Genomic DNA, 24,057 nt, shown 5'->3' with positions numbered 1-24,057 from the left:
CAAATGTGGCCTCTTTTGTCTGTCTTAAGTAGGCCAAACTTGTGGTTGTGGTGATTATGCAAAGCATATAATCATCATCATTTTTGTTGTGATCTGCCTTGCCGGTCCAGATGATAGGCCTGTGTGTTAATGCCGGTTTCTTAATGATAGAGACAGAGGAGTCAAGTTAATTTATCGTCTTTCTTTTGCAGAGTCTCAAAGGACTTCACAGTCTCACTTTCAAACACAATTGGATGACAGCCCTTGACCGCAAAGCTGAGGTTAAAAAAAACAACAACAAACCAGTTGGAAATGAGGAGGTGCACTTTAGGGGGAGGTTCATTAATGGTATGGATGGATTATTGACTTGACTGTTCATAGTTATTTTCTGTAACGTGCATGATGTGACAGAGGTCAATGTTTGAGAGAGGATGGATAGAAAGATAGAGAGACGGACAGTCATACAGATACACACATATAAATATATATATATATATATGTATATATATATATATATATATATATATATATATATATATATATATATATATATATATATATATATATATATAAAGGGCTACATAAAATCAGGATCCGAGTATAAACCCATCTGTTTTAGTGTCCTAAACAGATAAAGTTATGTCCTAAAATAATAAAAAGCACACTCATACTGAGTGTGTTTTTAGTCAACACACTGTTGACTATAAAACAGTCACGCTTGAACGAATAGAAAGGTAGCATAATAATGTCGTATGTGTCCTAGGCTTTAGGCGATATTCCTTGGCCAGGGACTGGAGTTGCAATTGCAACCGCCCTGTCTGTTTTTCAGACAGGGATGAGTCGGACAACACATTGTAGTCGCTGATTGGCCAGACATACTGCCATTCCAAGCTTCAGTCCGTACGATTCCGCATCAGCCCTACGCCATCATCATCTGTACGCACGGCGACTGGGGCTTATGAGTAGTAGGGTCGGGCATGCCACTGTTATTTTCTCAATGTAAAAATCGCTACCTCAGAGAAGAAAAATCCATCGATGCCTTTCCTACCAACCTCATTTTGGGAAACCCGATGGATTAGCCCACCGTGTCACTGGTAAGGACGTATTTGTGTTGAATACTCATTTTTGTTGCACCCGCATTGTGCCTTTAGCGCTGTGTAGATTGCCAATGAATATGCTTCTCGGAGGTTTGATAAATAACAGTGCTTCTCTGTGTGTGTTTCAATCGTTTTAACCAAGTTATTTGACATTCTTCTGGAACCACGTAGGCATCGGTTTACTGGCCTGACAGACTAGAGAACTGATTTGCTCCCCTACGCGGTGCTTTTTCCTGAATGTTTTGAATTGATGTGGTTAAGGACGGGGCGCTTGCGTTGCAGCCGCAGGGATGAATGCGCTGCAGAAAAGCGTACCATAGTGGACAGACACCAACGCAACGCCGTCAAAGCATCCGAATGAATTTTGTATATATAAAAAAAGCATTTCGATAAGACCCCCAGCCCTGTTGCATTGACCACGTAACACAATTAAGCATCAAATGATAACGGTTCCACCACAGCCGCTTGACACATGTCCTCTGTGGTATAGCCACTCCTCTAGTTTAAAAACCCTTACTAAATTATGTATTTATGTAGGCCACTCTTTTATTTATCCTTCAGAATCTGACGGTAAACCGAGCAGGACTAATTTACTATAGCCTAACAAGCTTTAGATAGACACTGCTATTCTTTTAGGCCAGGAGTGAAGGCTGCACAACATACCTATTTCGCCCAGTGTTGCTTTGTAAATAAACGAATCGCCCTCCCCGAGCACTTTATCCATTTGTCCTTGATGTGTGATATTTGCTAGCTTGATATGTATCAAATCCACAGGACTGCCAATGCATTACAATACATAGCCTGCTCCACCAAGCATGTTTATTTTTGCCTCATGGCAATGTAGGCCGCTGCTGTTGAACGGTATACTTTGAAGGATTGTCGATACACAGCCTACTGTTGGAATGGGCCAAGGTTATGAATGTTTCCAATTCAGCATGACGCTAATTCAAAAATAGCTATATCCATTTTGATGTATTTAAGCAATAGGATGTTGGTTGAAATGTGTCAAGGCAGTCCAAAATGGGTGTTGGGTGACACACACACACACACACACACACACACACACACACACACACACACACACACACACACACACACACACACACACACACACACACTAGGGCAACCACATCATCATTTCCACTGAATTGATACTTCTAACAATGTCTTCCTGTTGCAGTTTTGTAAAGTACAATTTCAGCCAGAAAATACTCTGTATCATGTTGTATAGAATAAAAAGCTCTCAAAACAACATGCTTTTTTGATAATGTTTAACTAGGCAGTCACGAGATTCACAGAATGGACTTTAGTAACTTCATAATGGGCTCAGTGATTTAACAACTAACATGACTCAACGTACTCCAGTCGAGGACAGCATGGCACCACAACAACGTTCGGGTTTCTTAACCCACGCTAAAACATGAGGCTCAGCTGTGGGCTTCGTCAAACCCGCCTCTTTCATTCAGTACACCGAGAGTGCTTTGAAAGGCCAATACTGCATCTCATTGTGTGAGATAATCTTGTGGGTCAAGTTGAAAATGTGGCCATTGTGTCGCTGTTGATATATACACTGAATGAGTTCAGTTGTCCGAGTCCAAGGCAAATATTGTAATTAACCAGTGAATAGGACGCATAAGGAAACGCCTGTTGTGTCCGTTCACTGCTGACTCTACACTTGTGGGCTTTGCAGGCATTTAAACCGTTATGTAAGCCTAGGAAACAACCTGTTTATTAGATGTCTGTATGGGGCTCATTCATTTTTCTCTCTTCTTGTAACAGAATGTGTTGTTTGCGATTGATTTCTGATCCTGTAGGAGTGGCATGGAGGGAGCAGTTGACCTTGATTTGTGTTTGTGTTGTGTTTGTTGTCTTATGTTGAACTGCAAAGTAACAGTGGACCAAAGAAATGTGACGTTGGATACAGACAGTCGAAGAAGTGATTCCGATGAGTGTGGGATTGTACACAAAGAGCTATTTCATAATCATAAATCTAGTCCCTGTCTCATGCTATGTCATTCGTTCACGCAGACTAAAACTTAATGTTTGGTCGGTGTAACCAACACACACACCAGTTTAATACATCTCTATTACAATTCTTGACCCCGACTTGATGGTTTTAATTTGGTTTACCAGTATTGATCTCCTGGCCATATGGGTGAGAAAGGTCATCCCATTTCTCTGTTCTCTAAAGTTAATGACAATTTAAAAATTTAAAAATGAATGTAGTCCATTTCTACATGTGGTCTGCGGTGCCCAATGAAGCTTCAAATCCAACTTTACTTTTATTATTCATGTTTTTTCAAGGATTCTCTCTCTCTCTCTCTCTCTCTCTCTCTCTCTCTCTCTCTCTCTCTCTCTCTCTCTCTCTTCCCCCCCATCCATGCTGTTAAATGTTGCAGGACAGTAACTGTGTTTGTGTGTGTGTGTGTGTGTTCTCCTCCGTCCACCGGCCCCAGCTCTCCATCACGCTCTAGTATGCTCTTCTCCGAGGCAAGCTGTTCCTTCAGGATCTGAAAATAGCATGACGAGTGTTGGTCTGGGCTTCGATGGTCATGTGACACCAAGATACTGCCACGAAAGACACTAGAGGCTCACAGCCCTGACAACGCCATTTCTTGTGCTTTGTGTTTGTTTGTGTGTGATTCCTAAACGCCTGGGGTCAGTCACAGAAAAAAAGCAGACTATGCATGTCCATTTTTATATGGTCGACGACACGTGTCTCTCCGCCTCTGACGGTGATGGTGTGTTTGTATGGTACAAGAGCCACCCAAGGAATGAGGTTAGAGTAGTGGTCTGTCCTCCTATAGCTCCAAAATATTGTTTTACTTCCATGTGGTTCATTGTGTTCATTCATGTGTCGATCTGTCAAGCGATTGCATCTGTTTGTTTGGTTGGATGGGAGTGTTTAGGACAGCTCTTGGGGCATGAAGGCCAGCATATCTCTTTAATGCAGATGTATTTCAAAAATACAGCACTTTCACTACTTCAACAAGCCCACACAGTCGCGATGCGTGTACATTTTGATTAGGCTAATGTTCTGCAAACAGCAATAATACCAGGAAGCGTGCATGTAAACACAGAGGATGGCCTAGATTCTAACGCTTGCAAAATGGCCTGGGATGTTTGAAAGCCATGGATCTCGCCGGCCTCTCTTCATTCAGAGCAGAAAGGTTTTCATAATCCCCCCATGGGCGATATAATGATGTGAGATCCCAGCCTTCCCGTTTTAATCTCTATCCGCCTATAGGAATGGATGCAGTGGGATTTATAATGATGCATTTACAAGAACATAGATTGCCAAGTCTGTCTCCAACTTTCACGTCGTGTCAATAGTTTGCACGTGCTGCACACTCTCTAGTTTTTTAACTAATTCAAGATCACAGAGGAATCATGTGTTTTATATTTAATACGTTAGCTTTTTTTCTATTTCTGCTCTGAGGATATAAAATTGTACAACGAAGATTAAGAATAACCAGGAAGTTTCCTCAGCAAAGCAGCCGGTTTCTGGTCTCAGCATCTGTAATCATGTTCGGGTTTAAGCTAAAGCTATGCTTTGAGTGCTGCCACCGGGACAATTTCTTCCTCTTCTGGGAGGTTTAATAGCGTGCATTGGCACTAATGGATCACAGCAACCTTCTCTTCTCTTTGCAGTGGCCACCATGCACTGTAAGTGAGACAATGTGGAAGGAGTAAAGGCCCGGAATCCTTGACACTACAGCGTACAGTCGGTGAGTTTCATAAAGCCGGTATAATTTACGTAATGAAAGATGTCATTAATGACTACTGCTAACATTGTGTACGACTGCTGCTAACCAGCGTTTCTCCGGTCCCTTTGCAGAACAGACCTCCAGCATTGTTACTGATTACCATCATGAAAGATGATCAAAATGTAGTATATATATTTTATTTCATGTTCAGATCGGGATAATGACCCAAGTGTGCATCCCTTCAGTTCATTAATCTCCCGGCTACCACATTAAACTTTAAAACTTTACACATTAAACTTTAAATCTCAGCGACTTCTTTTTAAGTCGCTGAGATTTTTAAGTGCCCCCATCTTTTTGATCTTGACATAAAAGCAGCACAAAATTAAGGCATTCGCTGAGAGACATGTAGTTGACGTTTTCTCAGCTTTGGCGGAACCCTTGGTAGGCAACGAGTGACACATCTGTTTGCACTCTGTAGCGATGGCGTTCCTTCGGCAGTTAACACAAAACAGCCCGGAGCCCAAAGGAATGTCCGTTTCAGAGGACGTGGCCCTGTCTACCGTCCAACAGCATTTTTACTGCAGTCTCCTACTCTTTCTACAGTGTTGATATATAACGGCCTCTCTTGAGTAGCCATTTTGAATTCATTATATGTGGTGCTTTGGCCCACACCCTAATTCCCAAATGGAATCGAGATGTGCGGATGGGGAAGTTAGGACTGTCTAAAAACAGGAGTGAAGGAGATTTACATTTGGGCTGAGTAGATTTATAGCCAGAATGGTTTAACGTTGTGTTGCTGCAGTAGCTACCATTGAAAGTGGTGGAACAGAAAAGTCCCAATGGGCTTCTTTTAGTGGTGCAGTCCGCACTAAACGCCATGGCATCCTGCCACAGGTCACGCTTGACCTCTTTGATGCATGAAGTACTGCAGACCGCTGGATGACCCTGGGCCGTGTCTCCAGCAGCTGCGTCTCAAAAACTTGTCTTGGCCAAAGGGGATCGACTTCAGAGTGGTGTTGTTTTGTATATCTTTACGTACCCCCCTGTGAGGACATCTGCCGAGAAGCAAGAGTTCACCACTTTTGCTTCATACCCATACATTCATGGAGTGCCTTTAAACAAGTGGGCTTTTAACTAAATATCTCTGAGTGGGAGAGTTAGTGAATTGGCCGCTTAGGTGGGACAATGATGCTGTCAGCTCAGCAGGCTCTCTCTTTGCTAGCCACAATTCCACCACACATAGAAGTTGGCAGAAAGCATCACCATCCTGGGACTCATCACCAACAACGATGAGGCCGCCTACAGAGAAGTGATTAGCTTCTTGGTTTCATGATGCCAGGACCTATCTCTCAACGTATCCAAGACTAAGGAGATGATCGTAGACTTAGGTGGGGGGGGGGGGGGGGGGGGGGGGGGGGGGGTGAAATGATGTGAAGCTCCCATTCACATCGATTGTGCCAAAGTGGAGAGAGTCTTCTGCTTCAAACGCCTCAGTGAGAGTTCATCAACAATGACCTCACTTGGTCCAGGCAATATGACACTGCAGAAAAAGCAGCACAAAAGTGTCTTTTTTTCCTGAGGGAGCTCATCAAGTTTGGCCATGTCTATCAAATCTCTCACTAACCTTTATAGCTGCACCATGGAGTGCATCCTTTCTGGCTGCATTAAGGGTACGGCTGCTGCCCTGATGCTGATCACCAGGCCCTACAGAGGGCGGTGAATGCAGGGGAACGCCGCATTTGCTGTGCCACCTCCCTCTCCATGCAAAGCATCTCCCACACAAGGGATGCCTTAAGGAAATCACGAGAAATCACAAAAGACTACAGCCACCCAAGCAGTGGACCGCTTACATTGCTGCCGTCTGGTAGACGTTATGGGAGCGTTCAGGCACGAATCCCCAGACCTCAGTAACAGATTTTTCCCCCTGGCCGTCAAGCTTCTCAACCAGCCACGATAATCTCAGTGATCACATTGATCACCGCAATATATGCATGCACTGATTACTGCAGTTTATACTGTATTTATACTATTTCATATACTTATTATCATGTCTACATATCGCATCATTACAGTGTCCGGAACAGCTGCTAGATTTTTTTTACTGTTATGTAAACTTAATTTATTTCTATATAATTTTGGCTATTATTGATGACTTTAAAAATATATTTTTATAATAATAATAATCTTTCAACGCCTACTAAGTAGTGGTTGCTCCCATGGCCTAAGAATTGAATTGTCCTGAATAGAATACTGTGTTATACTGTGCATTTGATAAATATAATACTATGAAAATACTTTCTATGACTTTGACTGCTTAGTCCTCCTGGCTTAGACGAGGCCTATACATGAACTTAGAATGTGCATTAGTCTAACTCGGTCTTTTAAAGTCAAGGAAAGGCTCTTTTAATTGGCCTTACTCCTTCTAATAGAAGGGAATTAAGATTTAGAGGCTAAATTCTCCCTATATCCCCCTCACGAGATTTAGGATTGAGCCCAGTATGTTGTTCGGTGGTGCATTGTAATTTGCAGTGGTGAAATTCCATTGTGATACTATAGAAGAACTTGTGGCTCCTCGTAAAGCACTCCAAAATAAACGTCCTAGCGTTTCATATTCCTGGCTACTGTGCGGTGCTTGTTCTCACAACAAAAAAATCCACCATAATAAGTACATTGTTGAAGTACGTACGGTGAGGCCTGCTAGGCTATGTACCCAGTCAAAACACAACCGCTCCTATGATTAGCATCAGTGTTTTAAAGTGCTTCTTTTTTTTCAGGTTGTTAGGGGTTTTCAAAAGGATCGCTGGAGGTAGTCACTCCCAGGGGATGCTTTCCAATATTATAATAATGAACTGTAATTCCTCCAGTGGGAATGGTGTGTTCGTTATAATATTAGCTTCCTGCTAATTCCAGTCCCTCTCTCTATCCTGTTCTTTCTTGATCTTTGCATTGTATACTTGGCAGAGACAGTCTGTCCAATGTTTGTATATATATTGTCAATTCATTAAATATATTGTAATAGCTACCTGCTAATTTGTAGCTCTCTCTCTCTCGCCCTCTCCCCTATTATTTTCATTGTCTCTCGACCTTCCGAAAGACAGTGGAGAATGGGCTGTGTCCAATGCAAGGATAAAGAAGCAGCTAAACTCACTGATGAACCGCGGGAGCCTACAAGCCTGCCACAGAACGTGGGCTATCTCTACGGGGCGGACCCCACTCCGCAGCACTACCCAAGCTTTGGGGTCACCGCCATCCCAAACTACAACAACTTCCATGGCGGCGCCACGCAAGGGGTGACTGTGTTCGGGGGAGTTCACACATCCTCCCAGTCTGGCACACTCCGGTCCAGGGGAGGCACGGGTGAGCTGATTGACCTGGCTGCTTCGAAACCTGGGGGAATGTGCATTTGTCGTTTTGTCTGCGATCTGTTTGGATGTCTGTAAACACCAAGGCCACCGGCCTTTAAACAGTTTTGATCATCTGCCCCCCCCCCTCAGTGCTTAGAGTAGTGCTTTCAACTGCTGCGACCGCACAGTTTTGTTGCTAGGAGATTGAATGTTTTGGACTCAAGCACAATCAGAGGTGACATTTTGGGTATTTTCTTTTTGCCGTTGTGTAATGACCGAGTCTGTATTTCCCGTGTGCCGATGACCTCATGTAGTGCTGTAAGATATTCCTCGGTGGCCGTCCAGCGGTGTGCTGGATGGATGGCTACGGGTCTGGGAGTTAATGAGAAACACTGTGACCTAGTTCACTGCCAGGCAGAGGCAAGACCCACATCCCAACACACGGCGCAAGAAGATCATGTGCCGTGTTGAATTGTGCCCGACAGTGCTGAATTAGGGGCAAGCAATACGTTTTCTCCGATCTTGGATTTCAACAATGTCGTACCGTGATGGATCAACAACTGAGCTGTTACCCCCTCCTCTCTGGGCGCTGTTGCATGCATTGTGTTGTGGAGTCAACGCGACCAGCGCACATGAATAAGAAATTAAAAACGCAGGGCCATCCCAACCATCTATAATCTAAGATGGCGGTGACAATGCTACGGCACACAAAATAGATCAGTTTGTAGAGGACGCAAAGTACTTGACACATCTACACACACATTCATTGATTGATTGATTGATTGGTTGATTGAACAATAACTAAATTAACTGCACTTTGCAGTTCCTAAGAATCATCTAAAGTCTCTAAGATGCTGGTGAGAATGTTCACAGTACTGGAAACAAATTTGTTGCGCGAATTGCTTATTGATCGATTGATTGACTGATGTATTTATTGAACAATCTCAGGCAGGGTTGTGAACACTCTGGACAGCCTGTGGTTGACAGGAAGATGGAAAAGGTTTTGCAAAGGCACATTCAAACTATGGGCTGTCTAGCGGAGACATTGATCAAATCAAAAAATGAAATTGTTTTTTTTATTAGAAAATCATGGCTATTACAGACTCTCGCCCCGGGGTTCGCACTAAATCAGTATAATCTGATTGTTCCCTGTTATATAGGCTGTCAACTGTGTTAACTGTTTGCCTACCAGCTTTAAAGGTCTAAAGTTTGCCCTGGTGAATATGGGCAATAATATAGGCCCACACAAAAAACAGCAAACAAGCACAAGGAAATAATTTACCAGGCATAACTATTCTCTAAGAAAGGCACACGGATGACAAAAAAAAAAAGTCCAAGAGCATTCTGCCCAATATAGACAGCAGCAGGTCTTCACATAAAAGTAAAAGTAAAGAAAATAATAGACCATTAACAGAACATGCGTTATTTAGGTTTTAGCATTGACAACCTCTATTGAGGTTGAGTTGTAGCTACAGTTAGGTTGTTAATTATTAACTATATCATCATTGGAGACAGTTACTGTCATTTTGCCATGGTTAGGGCATCTTATTGTTGACAAACATTCTACTTCAGATAATTTTTAATGGGCTAAATAGCTGAAGCAGAAAAGTGACAAAATGCAGGTTTAAAAAAAAAAAAAAAAAAAGTATTAGCTCCCATCATACACCACATGTGTTGCTATCCTCTGGGATTATCTCTCTATGCTAACGCCCTCCTCCTCTACCCCCTCCCTTCAGGAGTGACTCTGTTCGTGGCTCTGTACGACTATGAGGCCCGCACGGAGGATGACCTCAGCTTCAGGAAAGGGGAGAAGTTCCAGATCCTCAACAGCATGTAAGTCCCCCAGCGTCTGAACGAGAGCCAGGAGAGGGTTGTGGTCCGCTATTCCCCCCCTTGATGTGGACGATTACAATTCCTCTGGAATGATGAAACTGGGCTGTGATTCTCTCATTCTGATGGTGTGACACATTGTTCTGATGAGAAACATTCATCGAGAAAGACCGAATGGTATACTCCCCAATGTCCTCCAACCCCAATGTCCTCCAACCTGTAGGTATCCTTCAGTAAGATGCCTAACCCCTACCTGCTCATGAGCGCCATAGCAAAGGAAGGGGTGTCATGAATAGGCAGGGTCGCTTTGGATAAAATGACCAAAATAAACGACTAAGTAGTAATGGTAGGAATGACAAAAGACCAAGATCGAATTAAGTCGTGATAGGGTATCAAGGCGTAGATGCAGCAATGCCAATGCCTTAGAGCTTGGCAGTGCACCATATTGCTAAGTAGAATTTAGAACAGTTATTTTCCCTCTGATTCCTCTGTTTAGAGGCCAAAGCATTTGTTCACTATAGTCATTATCTTTTATATTTTCCTTTTGTTCAACATTATTCACCCGAATACCGGAATACTCTTAATAGCAATCTTTTGACACAGATACAACTACCAACAAAATATGGCTGTTACTCAACCCCCTTCTGCATAATTTGCTGTAGTTTCCATAGGCTACACTCTTTAACGGGCACCCTAGACATGAACATCCATTCAATCGGTATGTTCTCTTCCTCAGGCTATGTCTTTCTAGGCCCCTACTTCTGGTAATGGGATTCCATTCATATTAGACATATCTAGTTTTTTTTTCCCATTGAGTCTTTTCTCCTCTCTTTCTCTCAAGGCATGGGAAATGTCCACTTTGAAGCATATATATATAGTCAATTATACAGTACAATAGCAATCTACAAATGTACCGACAGTTAAAAAGTGCTCAACTCTTTCTCTCTGCCTTTATGTCCTCTGTATATAATGTATAATGTCTTTCTCTTTTCCTCTGTCTGTCTGTCTGTCTGTCAGTGAGGGGGACTGGTGGGAAGCTCGCTCTCTCACTACAGGAGGAACTGGTTACATTCCCAGTAATTATGTGGCTCCAGTGGACTCTATCCAAGCGGAGGAGTGAGTAAAAAAAGCGCTTTTACACACACACACACACACACACACACACACACACACACACACACACACACACACACACACACACACACACACACACACACACACACACACACAGCGTCGCCCGCGTCGCCCAGTAAACACTGCCATTGCACACAGCTTTAAAATGTAGCACATACAACAATATAAAGGGGGGAAATAAAACAAATGTATAGTTATTATTTCCTGCCTCTCTTGCTAGCTGGTACTTTGGTAAACTGGGTCGAAAGGACGCAGAGAGGCAGCTCCTCTCCAATGGTAACCCCAGAGGCACCTTCCTCATCCGAGAGAGCGAAACCACCAAAGGTACTTCCACAAACTCATCATTGTCATCAAACATGTTAACATGAATGCTGACCGGTAGTGTACAGACAGCCTACGTAAAGTCTATGTTCCAGTCAATGTAGAAAAGCACACAAAATCTATCTTTTCCTTGAAATGTATACATTTACGGCCCGGATGGAAAATATACATTATAGTATATACTACACAATGTATACAGAATACATTCCGAGGGGAAATCGACTTATACTCAGCTTTTTTCTACATTGGCTGTAATGAGAAGAAAAGTAAATCCTATGTAATCTCCAACAGTAAAATTCCATCAACCCTCTTTCCTTTCTCATTCAATGAGTTGGCTTTAAGCTTTTTACTAAAAATATTGAGCAAAGTGGAGTGGAATACGTTGCCTTTTACCGGATGTTTCCAACATTCAATTCAGTCATTGAGCAGACACTTGTATCCAAAGAGACTTAAGAGTGGGGCTGGGAACAATAAAGCTTAAATCTAAATTGGAGTATCGACAAAGTATTCATGGGCTGCATGACCCAAGTTGCTAAAAAGAGAAAAACGTAGCACAATACATAATAGAAGATAATAACAATAATGAGTAATTGATAACGATATCTCTAACATGATGCTTGTCGGCTTTGGCAGGGGCCTTCTCCTTGTCCATCCAGGACTGGGATGACATCAAGGGAGACCACGTGAAGCACTACAAGATCCGCAAGCTGGACAGTGGAGGCTATTACATCACCACCCGTGCCCAGTTTGAGACCCTGCAGCAGCTAGTGCAGCACTACTCTGGTAAGACCATGACCTAGTTCATATCGAGTCATTTAGCAAACACCTGTTTCCAAAGCCATTTCTAGTGATTTATTGTATGCGCAGGTAGGTGTTGGGAAGCATCGTGCTTTATCAAGGCAGTGTTTCCGTTGTAGGTCATGGCGGTCGTTTAACAGTGACTGAGGTGATCTTGATTGAAAAGCATATTATTCAAATACTTCTTGACGTGACCCCATCCTTCTTCCGCCCCCAACCAGCCAGAGCAGCAGGGCTGTGCTGCCGGCTGATCGTGCCGTGTCACAAAGGCATGCCTCGGCTGGCTGACCTGTCCGTCAAAACCAAAGACAAGTGGGAGATCCCGAGGGAGTCGCTGCAGCTTATCAAGCGCCTCGGCAACGGCCAGTTCGGCGAGGTCTGGATGGGTACGTGTCGGGGGAACACCTTCTCTCCGTTCTGTCAGAACTTTGAGTGCTTCATAATGAATGAATGCCTCGTATCAAAATTGAGCTGAATGAATGATTCAGCTAAGATTCAGCTAAATTTCCAGCAATTTTTTCAGACATGATGTTTCTTTCCTTAAATGCCCATTTGTTGACTACAACAATAACTTCACAATTTGTTTTAAATCCATGGTGCGGCTTGGGATGGGCTTTAAACCTTGCTATGCCTCAAATACCTACACTGAGAAACATCATGCCGGGGGGATAAGTGTCAGACTCTGATCAACTCACTCGGCCAATCTTCTTCCTAACCCTCGCGCAGGCACGTGGAACGGGACCACCAAGGTGGCGGTGAAGACCCTGAAGCCGGGGACCATGTCCCCCGAGTCCTTCCTGGAGGAGGCCCAGATCATGAAGAAGCTCCGCCACGACAAGCTGGTGCAGCTGTACGCTGTTGTGTCTGAGGAGCCCATCTACATCATCACCGAATACATGAGCAAAGGTACATTTTGTAACAGTCCTGCTGTTATGTAGACGCATGGAGGCAGCGACTCTCAAGAATAGGATTACATTACTGTGGTTGACATAGAAAAACATTACTGTTTTTGTATTTTTGTGTGTCTTCAATACCATGCGTAGTCTTTGCCTGTCAATCTTTGTTATTCATGCAATAACATTCACAAAACATTCATAAGAATCTCCTAGAGAGTAGAGTGGGGTCAGGAATAGAATTATATAACATAGTAACTAGCTGAAATATGATGCATCATTTGGGGCCTGGCGTCATCTATAATATATTGCTTGCAGTTTTGACCTACATCTCAGGGCTCGCTGGCCCCCTCCCTCCCTGTCTCTCTCCCTCCCTGCCCCCTCTCTTCTTCTTCATCTTTCAGGGAGTTTGCTCGACTTCCTTAAAGACGGTGAGGGGCGGAGCCTGAAGCTGCCCAACCTAGTGGACATGGCTGCACAGGTGAGGCAGACTCTTTGTAAACACATATATCTCTCATAGATCCTGTGTGTGATGGCATTATGGCTCCACCTTAGCTTACACGGAAAAATCCCTATGGGGTCACCCTGTTCACAATCTGTGTTAACTCAAGCTTATCAAAACAAATGTAAATGTTTGCTGACGTCTCTTATTTTGTAGCCTTGGGAACCAGATGAATGGGCAAGCTCAGGCGTTTAAATAAATAACCATGATGGCTGCCACTGATTACAGCACATTGCTGTAGAGGTCCAGAGGCAATTTGGTCTGCACACGTTGATAACCCCCCTTGAATTTTTTAATGAATTGCACTGTTTGAGACTACTATGCATTTCCAAATTGATCGGGCAATGTCAGGCTAATTATTTTCTACAGATGGCCCAATTTCTTATTTTTGTGTTACAAGCACATATTGTGAATTTGGGCCAGCAGAGAGCGAACAGCTGTTCTGTTTCAATAAGTCTCACTGGGGTGTTGCTACCAATGCCATATACTGTCATCACTTAGGAGCTATTGCATCATGCTCCCCAGAGCCCGCCCTGTAAGGCCTCATTCAGTTGAATCTAATCTTGAACCTCCACTCCACGAACGCTCCCCAGGCTATCTCAGCTCAGTGGCTCAAAAGATCTCTTACCGGGGCGCGCCGGTGGCTCATCCAGTAGAGCGCGTACCATAGAGGCTCAGTCCTGAACGCAGCGACCCGGGTTAGAATCCTTCCCGTGATCATTTGCTGCTTGTCCTCCTCCCTCTATCTCCCATACCTTCCTGTCTAGCTCACTCTAAAATTGTAAAAACCTCTCACCGTCCCCCCGACTACTACCGTACCGCCGTCTGCGGGTGAACCGATGGTTAACGGGATCTTTCGTGCAGGTGGCGGCGGGCATGGCGTACATCGAGCGGATGAACTACATCCACCGGGACCTGCGCTCGGCCAACATCCTGGTGGGGGACAGCCTGGTGTGCAAGATCGCCGACTTCGGCCTGGCGAGGCTCATAGAGGACAACGAGTACACGGCCAGACAAGGTACCCGCCGTAGCCATGGCAACGTTGAGGGGTTTCAATCTTTTGGCAAAGATGTTTGTTTGTCTGTGGCATGCATCCAAATAATAATCCAAATAAAAGGGAAGTTTGAGTTTGTAGTTAGTTGTATTATGCTGCTGTGTTTCTTGTTTTATACTATCAGACAGACCTTTCATTGGCCAGGTTCTATTGATTTAAGCAAGTTTAACCATATATTGAACGGGTCGCTAGGCAACAGTACATATGGACCGGTCACAAGGATTCAGGGGCCGTCTGCATTTATTATAATATGCATCACATTTAAGAGAGGTTTAGGTTACGTTTACGTTGTATGAATTACATTTTCCTTTATATATATTTTATTTATTTACTGCAAAACGCAAGATTTATTCTATTATTATTATAATTTCATTATTCTAATATTATAAAAACAATAATCAATGTATAAAGAAAAAAATGATCTTCCTCACAGGGGCCAAGTTTCCCATCAAGTGGACGGCGCCGGAGGCCGCTCTCTACGGGAAGTTCACCATCAAGTCGGACGTGTGGTCCTTTGGCATCCTGCTCACCGAGCTGGTCACCAAGGGCCGAGTCCCGTACCCAGGTCAACAGCTCTTCACTATTTCCTCTGCCATTACTATTTCATCCCGCCTAATGCGCACCATGTAGACTAGGTCCTGAACACAGCGACCCGGGTTCGATTCCTGCCTGTGGTCATTTAGTGAATGTCCTCCCCTCTATCTCCCATACCTTCCTATCTATCTCACTCTATAATAAACATGCATAAAAATGCAAAAATGTATCGTAGGGATGAGTCTCCCTCGTGTGTTGGAATGTCGATACAACCATCTGTAGAGCAATGTAAAAAAAACATCACGTTTGGGTTGATGAGCATTCATTTGTTTCAGTCCCTCAAGCAAAGCAAAGGGCTGCTTTGAGTCTCCTCACATGTCCCACTCTTTTGGTCTGTCCAGGCATGAACAACCGGGAGGTGTTGGAGCAGGTGGAGCGCGGCTACAGGATGCCCTGCCCCCAGGACTGCCCCATCTCCCTGCACGAGCTCATGGTCCAGTGCTGGAAGAAGGACCCCGAGGAGCGACCCACGTTCGAGTACCTGCAGGCCTTTTTGGAGGACTACTTCACTGCCACCGAGCCTCAGTATCAGCCAGGGGATAACCTCTGAGCGGCCATCCCTCCGTCATCCCCTGTGTGTGTGTGTGTGTGTGTGTGTGTGTGTGTGTGTGTGTGTGTGTGTGTGTGTGTGTGTGTGTGTGTGTGTGTGTGTGTGTGTGTGTGTGTGTGTGTGTGTGTGTGTGTGTGTGTGTGTGTGTGTGTGTGTGTATGCGTGTGTGTTATCCTCATCCTGAGCACCAGGGGGAGACAAACAATCAATCACCACAACTCTGGCGCAAACGATTGAGAAATTCGATAGACTTGACATTCTTCACATACACAAGGAAGGACTGGGGGGAAGGGGGGAGTGACGGCAGCAACAGCAACACCAGGAGAGAAAGACTGACTCAATATCCACCCTGTCACCCTTTCGGTCTGCTTTTGGGAAGTTCCAGCGTTTAAGACGATACTGTGCAACGAGCCAGCTGTCTAACTAGGCGGGCAGTCGTGGCTGAGGAACTCTGAAGGATTGGTGTGTGGATGAGACATATTGTGATGTGTACCTTGTATGTACTGTAAATATGAATGCTTGTTTACTCACCCCCAGTTATTTTATTTTGTTTTATTTGTTTTTATTATGTTTTGGAAAGGTGTGGATTCTTCTTGATACAAAGGCAAATCTTAGTTTGGAATTATGGGTTGTATGAAGGAAAAATAATTGCGTGAGCTCACAGTCAAGAAATTGTGAAATAGGCATAATTGTAGGGACTGTAATCGTTTGCCATTGTGGACAACAATACTTAAACAATTTTCTGACGGTCCCCTGGGGACATTTTTTTTAATACAATTGCTAGCCTCTTCTCAAGGCCTGTTTTTGCCTTTTTATGTTTAGTAATATTCTTATAATGTAGGGGAATGCCTTCATGCTTTCTATACACTAACTGAACGCCTATAGCATCAAGGACACCTCCTTCCACTAGACTTGTAGGGCATCTGTGCATCCATCGTATTTGTGCTCGAGCCAATCATTTTTGAGCCAGCTTAAATTATCGTTTGGGTCATTTTTGGCTTCTTGCAAACATTGTTCGGCTGAATTGCTTATTAAAAACGATCCGTTTAAAATGTAGGCCAACGTTGCAATACTGTATGGCAGCGGGCTGTTTAAGAGTTATGCTTTGACACATAGGCCTACACGTCTTTTTAGCTTCTAAGGCCAAACTAAATCAACTGCCATTACCATGACTAAAATGAAGAATGATTCGTACATAATAACTGTCCCCCCGGCAATGTGTATGAGGGGAAGAACATGTTGATTATGAGACCAAAAGTGTTTAGTTTAAGTTACTTTTTTGTTTTGTTTTTGCCATCCATGTAGGCCTACGTCGATAAGCATAGGTAGATTGCAATTGCAGTGGTAGTATATATAACCCTGCCTGACTGAATGACGAGGTATATTCCAAGAGAGGTCACCGATTCCTTGTGTGTAGCTTTTTTTTATATTTAATTTGATTATGAGTATGAACGAGTGAGAGTAAAAATTAATTATTTTTTTGTTTCTCCTTCTCCTCCATTCAGTAGATATAGGCCTACAGGACATCATCTTGGTCATTATTTATTGTCTGTTTATTGTACACAACTGGTTTTCAAATAAACAATCTTGCCACCACACATTTCTGTTGACCAATCTATCCATTTGATTTGAAACGTGAGTTCACATGAAATGTACAACTTGCCTAGAATAATATGCAAATTCATACGAGTGTATTGCTTGACGCAAATGTAAGGGTAAAACAAAGAGTAAAGACGAGCATATGTCTCAGGTTGTTGCCTTGGGCAACACCTGAGACACAAAGACGTTACTGAAGCGTTATGGAACTTCATATATGCAAATAATCATTCAGACGTCATACCCTAATGAGCAGATCCTTACAAAACCCAACTATTACTTAGTTTTTTTAGGATATAACCTGCATTTTCATTTGCATTTCAGCCTGCAAAGCCTACGTGAATGAATTTCAAATCACAAAGAATTGAAGGTTAAAAAAAAAATGCATTCCTTGAATGAGAAACTTGGTTCAGTCCTGTCCTGTATGGCAAACAAAGACTGATGGGGTGTGTTCTGGTCCATGATTGGATAGCGTTGAGCGAGATTTGCATGTAGCAAAGTTGCATACCTCAGTGTTGGCGATTCTGCTGAACAGGTAGGCTCTGCGGTGCTTCGTTGCTCTCTTCCTCTCTCCCTCTCTCCCTCTCTCTGAATGTATGCCAACCAATTAGCCAATTATCTGAGTGATTATGTACGATTTCCTAACCGGCCTGCTGTTGTAGCGTACAGTTCTACAGGTCTGTATATTGTATTTTATTTTTATTTTACTATTGTTAAAAGACTGAAAAGTTTAAATACGTCAATGCAATTTTCGTTTCTCTGAGCATCATTCATTCAGTGGGCCATTTGTTTAGCTTGTTGTTATCATTCCGTTTATTGTGATTGGCTACTATAGATTCCTGCCTTTCTCTCATCTCTTCCTCCGTCTCATTGTTTAAAAGGAAGACAACTATAAATGGAGGATTCCGACTTGAAACAAGATCCGAAGGGCCCGTCTCCACAACGCGGCCTGCCTCGTTTGACCCCCGGGGTGACTGTGCACCCTAATCCGCTACTCTGTCAACCGCGCCACACAGGTCAAAACCACCATCATGTCCGGCCATGTCCTCAACAAGAGCTTGGGTGTCCTTCGGCGGATCTTCCATTTCAGCGTTTTCAACCGCTCCACGGAGCGCCATCCAGGGACAGAGATGGACGGACCAGCCAGTCCCGAATGGACTGTGGTCCTCCTGCTGCCTCACACAGCAGGTGGTTTGGCGCGAGCGACGGGTTCAGATGTTGGGACCGTCAACGAGACGCGACGGTGCGAGCGAGCGTTGACACAAGGAGGTATGAATGATGGGGGGGAAACGCGTTCCCCTTACATTGGTTGGCAACTGTGGCGTGTCCTCCAGACTAATGCTCTTATTGTTGTGTTATTATGAAGCAGAGAGAGTGATTATGTAGACCGATGTCAGGATGATGAGGAGCAGCTCGAGCGACCTTTATCACTGAGGTCTGACATCGATGGCCAAGAATACAGACCCACGGCCCCCTGTTACACCCACCTGCCACTACAAAGTAAGGGGGACTTTGTAGTGGGGACAATCTCATGAGGTTATAGATGCCTTGTAGCATCACAAAGCCATACGATCCCAATGTATGTATTATTCTCTAATGATTTTAAACACATACAATACCTAAGGCTTAACACACTGCACAACACTCTCTTCTTCAAACACATATTCTCCCCTGCTTACGGAGTGCTTAAGAACAGTTCATAAGAACAGCCCAGTCATGCTTATCCCTTATTTGAACCCCACCTTTAAAAGACACAAATTGGTCATTGCACTAAAGATGAAGTGAATCATCTTCCTCTCAAACCTCGTCTCTGTCCACAGACCACTCCGCAGATTGGCCACTTTACAATGCACAACATGGACCATTCAGAGAGTTGCACTATGCTGTGAAACCCTACGGCAATGCACCTCACCCACACTCCGTATCCTGTCAGGATGCAAGACCTTGGATGCAATACCCACAAAACTGGTAAACAGAAATTAACTTAAACATATGCAACTGAAGATTAAACAGATCAGTCCCATAATAACTACTCTCTCTCTCTCTCTCTCTCTCTCTCTCTCTCTCTCTCTCTCTCTCTCTCTCTCTCTCTCTCTCTCTCTCTCTCTCTCTCTCTCTCTCTCTCTCTCTCTCTCTCTCTCTCTCTCTCTCTCTCTCTCTCTCTCTCTCTTATTACTGTGGTTTACATCTAAGGGGATGCATTGTAGATGCATTCAGAGGTTTCCTGCATGACGTGAATCAACAATAAATAGTTTTGTTGTTCTACACTCAAACTACTAAATGTGAATTGCATTTCAAACCTTTGAGATTTACTTAGTTGTCACTGTTGGAATGAATGTAGGCATACTCTTGAATGGGTGTCTTCAATTTAGTAATGGGTATGGTTAGAAGGTAATTCTTCCAACACCCACAATTACAAATAAGGAACAGATTGTTCCCTGGCTGGATAACATTCTCTTTATTGTATCCTATATCTTCAGAATAACATGTTCTTTGGAAAACCTTTATGAGAACTGTGAACATGCATTCAACGCAGTGTGAAATATTCATGTACTTATCGAATTCAATTTTAAATCACTCACAAACATTTAAAAGATTTGCTGCTTAAATAAACCTTATTCTTAATTGAAAAGTATGTAGTTCCTCAGAAGTTAATATATCACCTGGGGAATTAACCCCAGGTGATAAACTGTATTAAACAATTTAACTAATTTCAAACTTGCTTTTGTTCCGCAGCCTGCGTTCTGGCGCAGAGTCGGCCAACCACTGCAACGCTCAGGGCGGTATCTCCGTCAACGTGCCGCAGTTCGCCCTACCCCCCGCTGAGCGGTTGGCACAGGTGAGCGTGATGAACCTGGAGCACCTGGGTCTGGATGGCGTTCCACCAGGAGAAGGTGCCTACTCCGACCCCAACGAGAGGAGGAAGACTATCAGTCCACCCGACGAGTGCCGTAAATGACCCTTACATCCAACCTAAAGTTGAGACGTTCATTTCTGGATGTCACGGTCAAAGTAGGGATGGATCTCACCATCTTGTTACAGCAAAATGCGTTTACTCATCATCATTCCTACTACATAGCCTAGTAATGAATAAGCAACTGATTATATACTTTTCTTGCAGGAAACATTTTTATTACATTCTCTGTGGACTCAGCTACTCAGATGGTGCCTTTCGCTGAATTTCTAACAAACCAAGGATTTCGACCAGCCGTAAGTAATGACATTAACTAATTATATTTATTGCAGTCCCATGACATTGCATTTGATTGGTTTAGGATGGTTATTGCTGGTTATTTGCTACAACAGAACACGTAGCCTACTGTTAAATAGCCATGTTTCACTGTAACCACTCATTCAGATTGACATATTTGATAACCCCATCAGACGGATGGACATCAACAAATGGATGGACAGCTATCTAAAAGATGTAGGTATTCCTTCATCTTTTCTTTTTTTGTAGTGTTTTTTTACTAGGAAAAAAAATATGTTATGTTGATTTCATACATGTTCATATAGCATGCTGTCAAACCGACTGTTGATTGGTTTACGTGGAATTGTGAAAATAAAAACCATAAAAACTTGAAATGGTCTTGCGGTTCAGAAGTTATGCCCCAAATACTGTAAGACAGTTCTCCAATAACTCAATACAGAACTTGGCACTTTAGTGGCCTCTTCTGTCAGCAGATGCCACTGTTCTCTATGCATGATAGTGCACAATTTAATCATTGAGTTATAATGTTAACTGTTATGAATCCCTTGCTAAAACATCTATGTCTTGACTTACAAGGCAAAGGGGCATGATATCCTATCGGGTTGTACCGAGTGAATCTACTGAAAGGATCTTATTTGACTTTGGAATTGTAATTTATGTCCCATCACCATGTTGACAAATGAGAGTTGTTTACAATGAATTCATTTAATTGGAAATGGGAAGTTTAAATTAATTGATTTTCAATCCTTTTGCATTTTGGCTACAAACAGTTGGACAGTAATAGTAAGTAATTTTTCCAAATGGGCACAGCCTTCTGTATTGATTATCATAGCAATCAGCTCGGGCTACAAGGCAGCCATCGAGAGGACAGGAATGGACAGACACAGTCTACACACCAAATATATTTACTCTATGGTAAGCATGCTGCGTTTTTGTACTCTTTTTGTGTAGGAGGTGGTACTTATAAATGTAGGTTAACAATCACATGCAAACTCCAAACTCTTATTTTTGCCAGATGCAGAATGAGTTTATACAGCAAGGAAGCTTGAATTATCGCTTTGTGCCAGTTCTCTTACCCCTTGCAACTCAGGTGAGAACCGCAAACTATTTATAGCCATCAAATTAAAATAAACTGGTCTAACAGATTTCATGTTTTTAATTAGCATTGTAAAGTCTGTGTGTGTGTGTGTGTGTGTGTGTGTGTGTGTGTGTGTGTGTGTGTGTGTGTGTGTGTGTGTGTGTGTGTGTGTGTGTGTGTGTGTGTGTGTGTGTGTGTGTGTGTGTGGTTGTGTGTGTGTGTGTGTGTGTGCTTGTACATGGTCAAACGTGTGTGGGCAAACGTGATATTGTTTGTGTTGTGTATGTCTGGACCTTTGTGCTTGCATTGTGCGTGTGTGTGTGTGTGTGTGTGTGTGTGTGTCTGGGCCTGCATGTGTGTGTGTACACAGAGCCATGTGCCTGGTTGGCTCCAGAACACGCACGTGTACCGCTGGCCGCAGGACAAGGAGAACCTCCTTCTGCGCCTCCTCCGCGAGGAGCGCTACGTCGTTCCTCCTGTCCCCAAGGAGCTCACCCTCATCATCAAGCCTGTGACGCTCAGCTCCTTAGCCACCTTCTGAGGAGGTGCTGTGTGTGTGGGGTGGGGGTGGGGGGTTTGTGTGTGTTTGTAAATGATGAAGATGAGCATATCATGTCAATAGCTGTTTTCAGACATGTCCTCCACATTTTTTCAGGATTTTTCCATCAGGAGATTCAACCCAGGGGTTGAATCAGACTTGCTGCTTTATATGCAGACATCGGTGTCGTTCAGACATCAGTAGAACACCCGGGTGGTTTAGGGGGGCATAGGGCTTACGAGGGGCGGGAGTCATGCCATATAGGTTGTTGTTGAGTGTGTGTGGTTGATGGCTGGTTCAAAGCTTTTACAGCTTTACCTGGCCCCAGTCAGACAGACAGACTCTGGGGCTGGTTGAGGCTGCAAACCTGGGGTGCATTTGATGAACAATGAACACCGGAGCTACCAGCCTCAGAGGTAGAGGACGGGAGGCATGGCTGGCTAGCAGCCATGGAACCAGCCCGAAGCAGCCCAGGACCAGCCGCCCCTTTGCTAGCAAGCTCAGCAGCCCGGGAAACCATGCTCCAGAAGGGAAATGGGGATGGTTCATTTTGGGTAACGCTGTTAATAGTCTGGTTGTTTCTCTTTGGTATTCTAACCCTGGTCAAAATTCAGATTATATTGGGGGGGTTTCTTTATGAAGTGGGAGTAGGCTTCAGCTGAGGGTTCTCCCCAACCTCAAGTATGGCGTTAGCGGTATGTGGAGTGTGTGTAGTCGATGGCTGGTATAAGCAGCCTCCCCTTGGCAGAGTAAGACTGAGTTGATTCTGGGGCGGGTGGAACAGAGGGGCTTAGGCTGGAGTAAAAGTAGGTTTGTTGGGAGAGGTTCAATGGTAAGGTCGATATAGGACTAGGTTAATGATGATTCAACTTTCAATGAACAGAATGAAAATAGATTATGTGAATCATGTGAATCATCCAGCTTATTGCATTGAGTCTATTATCAAAAGCTCATAATTAAAGTTGTATATTTTATATTTGGGTTAGGATGATGTGTTTGTGTGTTCATAAAGTGGATATGCTGTATCCTTTTTACATTTTGTGTTATATATTTTTTTTATTCATGTCATTAAGCTCAGTTTATATTAACTTCTGAGGAACTACATACTTTTCAATTAAGAATAAGGTTTATTTAAGCAGCAAATATTTTAAATGTTTGTGAGTGATTTGAAATTGAATTCAATAAATACATGAATATTTCACACTGCGTTGAATGCATGTTCACTGTTCTCATAAAGGTTTTCCAAAGAACATGTTATTCTGAAGATATAGGATACATTAAAGAAAATGTTATCCAGCCAGGGAACACTCTGTTCCTTATTTGTAATTGTGGGTGTTGGAAGAATTACCTTCTAACCATACCCATTACTAAATTGAAGACACCCATTCAAAAGTAGGCCTACCTTCATTCCAAAAGTGACAACTAAGCAAATCTCAAAGGTTTGAAATGCAATTCACATTTAGTAGTTTGAGTGTAGAACAACAAAACTATTTAATGTTGATTCACGTCATGCAGGAAACCTCTGAATGCATCTACAATGCATCCCCTTAGATATAAACCTCATCTGCTTTTGACTTTATTTTGGGGTAAAGTTAAACTAAGCAGCTAAGTGAATGAAAGAGCCATACGAATGATTACAGTATAAGCCAGGAGGGGCTCCCTGTTTAGCCATCTAACGTCACAGACATCACACGCACGCCCTCAATCACCAAAAAAGGCCGGCCAGTGCGGCTGGTGTGCTGTACACCAGCTAAGAATAACTCTAGAACTTGTGTATGTGGGGGATAAGGTTACCTTCGAGGCTCTGTGTGATCCGTTCTGACCTATACCC

At 43.4% G+C, this 24,057-nt stretch overlaps 2 protein-coding genes across 5 annotated transcripts; both read left to right on the top strand.

Moving 5' to 3' along the window:
- The first annotated feature begins 860 nt into the window (after positions 1-860).
- On the top strand, positions 861-17,403 carry fyna (FYN proto-oncogene, Src family tyrosine kinase a). Of its 3 annotated transcripts, none has more exons than XM_030356766.1 (13): positions 861-1,073; positions 4,728-4,804; positions 7,882-8,140; positions 9,864-9,960; positions 10,975-11,073; positions 11,312-11,415; positions 12,046-12,195; positions 12,432-12,596; positions 12,937-13,116; positions 13,508-13,584; positions 14,470-14,623; positions 15,093-15,224; positions 15,595-17,403. In XM_030356766.1, the coding sequence occupies exons 3-13, from the start codon at positions 7,888-7,890 to the stop codon at positions 15,801-15,803; spliced, it is 1,620 nt and encodes a 539-aa protein (XP_030212626.1). In that variant the 5' UTR covers positions 861-1,073; positions 4,728-4,804; positions 7,882-7,887; the 3' UTR covers positions 15,804-17,403. The 3 variants fall into 3 exon arrangements, with proteins under 3 accessions (XP_030212626.1, XP_030212625.1, XP_030212627.1); XM_030356765.1 differs by having other exon boundaries at positions 7,878-8,140; XM_030356767.1 differs by lacking the exon at positions 4,728-4,804 and having other exon boundaries at positions 867-1,073; positions 7,878-8,140.
- Positions 17,404-17,906: 503 nt separating this feature from the next.
- On the top strand, positions 17,907-23,362 carry LOC115543599 (uncharacterized). 2 transcript variants are annotated; one of them, XM_030356012.1, is made up of 10 exons: positions 17,907-17,934; positions 18,281-18,668; positions 18,766-18,899; positions 19,220-19,367; positions 20,136-20,350; positions 20,521-20,609; positions 20,758-20,826; positions 21,421-21,525; positions 21,626-21,700; positions 22,059-23,362. In XM_030356012.1, the coding sequence occupies exons 2-10, from the start codon at positions 18,295-18,297 to the stop codon at positions 22,227-22,229; spliced, it is 1,380 nt and encodes a 459-aa protein (XP_030211872.1). In that variant the 5' UTR covers positions 17,907-17,934; positions 18,281-18,294; the 3' UTR covers positions 22,230-23,362. The 2 variants fall into 2 exon arrangements, with proteins under 2 accessions (XP_030211872.1, XP_030211871.1); XM_030356011.1 differs by having other exon boundaries at positions 17,925-18,076.
- The last annotated feature ends 695 nt before the right edge of the window (positions 23,363-24,057 follow it).

The sequence above is a fragment of the Gadus morhua genome, chromosome 5 (genome assembly GCF_902167405.1).
Source record: "Gadus morhua chromosome 5, gadMor3.0, whole genome shotgun sequence".
Taxonomy (NCBI): Eukaryota; Metazoa; Chordata; class Actinopteri; order Gadiformes; family Gadidae; genus Gadus; species Gadus morhua.
This window is presented reverse-complemented; position numbering and strand designations above follow the sequence as displayed.

Coding starts and splice junctions, on each gene's coding strand:
- LOC115543599 (XM_030356012.1), top strand. CDS start 18,295: ATGGAGGATTCCGACTTGAAACAAGATCCGAAGGGCCCGTCTCCACAA. Junction 20,351..20,520: donor CAGTCCACCCGACGAGTGCC/GTAAATGACCCT, acceptor CTTTTCTTGCAG/GAAACATTTTTATTACATTC. Junction 21,526..21,625: donor CCAAATATATTTACTCTATG/GTAAGCATGCTG, acceptor TATTTTTGCCAG/ATGCAGAATGAGTTTATACA.
- fyna (XM_030356766.1), top strand. CDS start 7,888: ATGGGCTGTGTCCAATGCAAGGATAAAGAAGCAGCTAAACTCACTGAT. Junction 13,117..13,507: donor CACCGAATACATGAGCAAAG/GTACATTTTGTA, acceptor TTCATCTTTCAG/GGAGTTTGCTCGACTTCCTT. Junction 13,585..14,469: donor TAGTGGACATGGCTGCACAG/GTGAGGCAGACT, acceptor TCTTTCGTGCAG/GTGGCGGCGGGCATGGCGTA.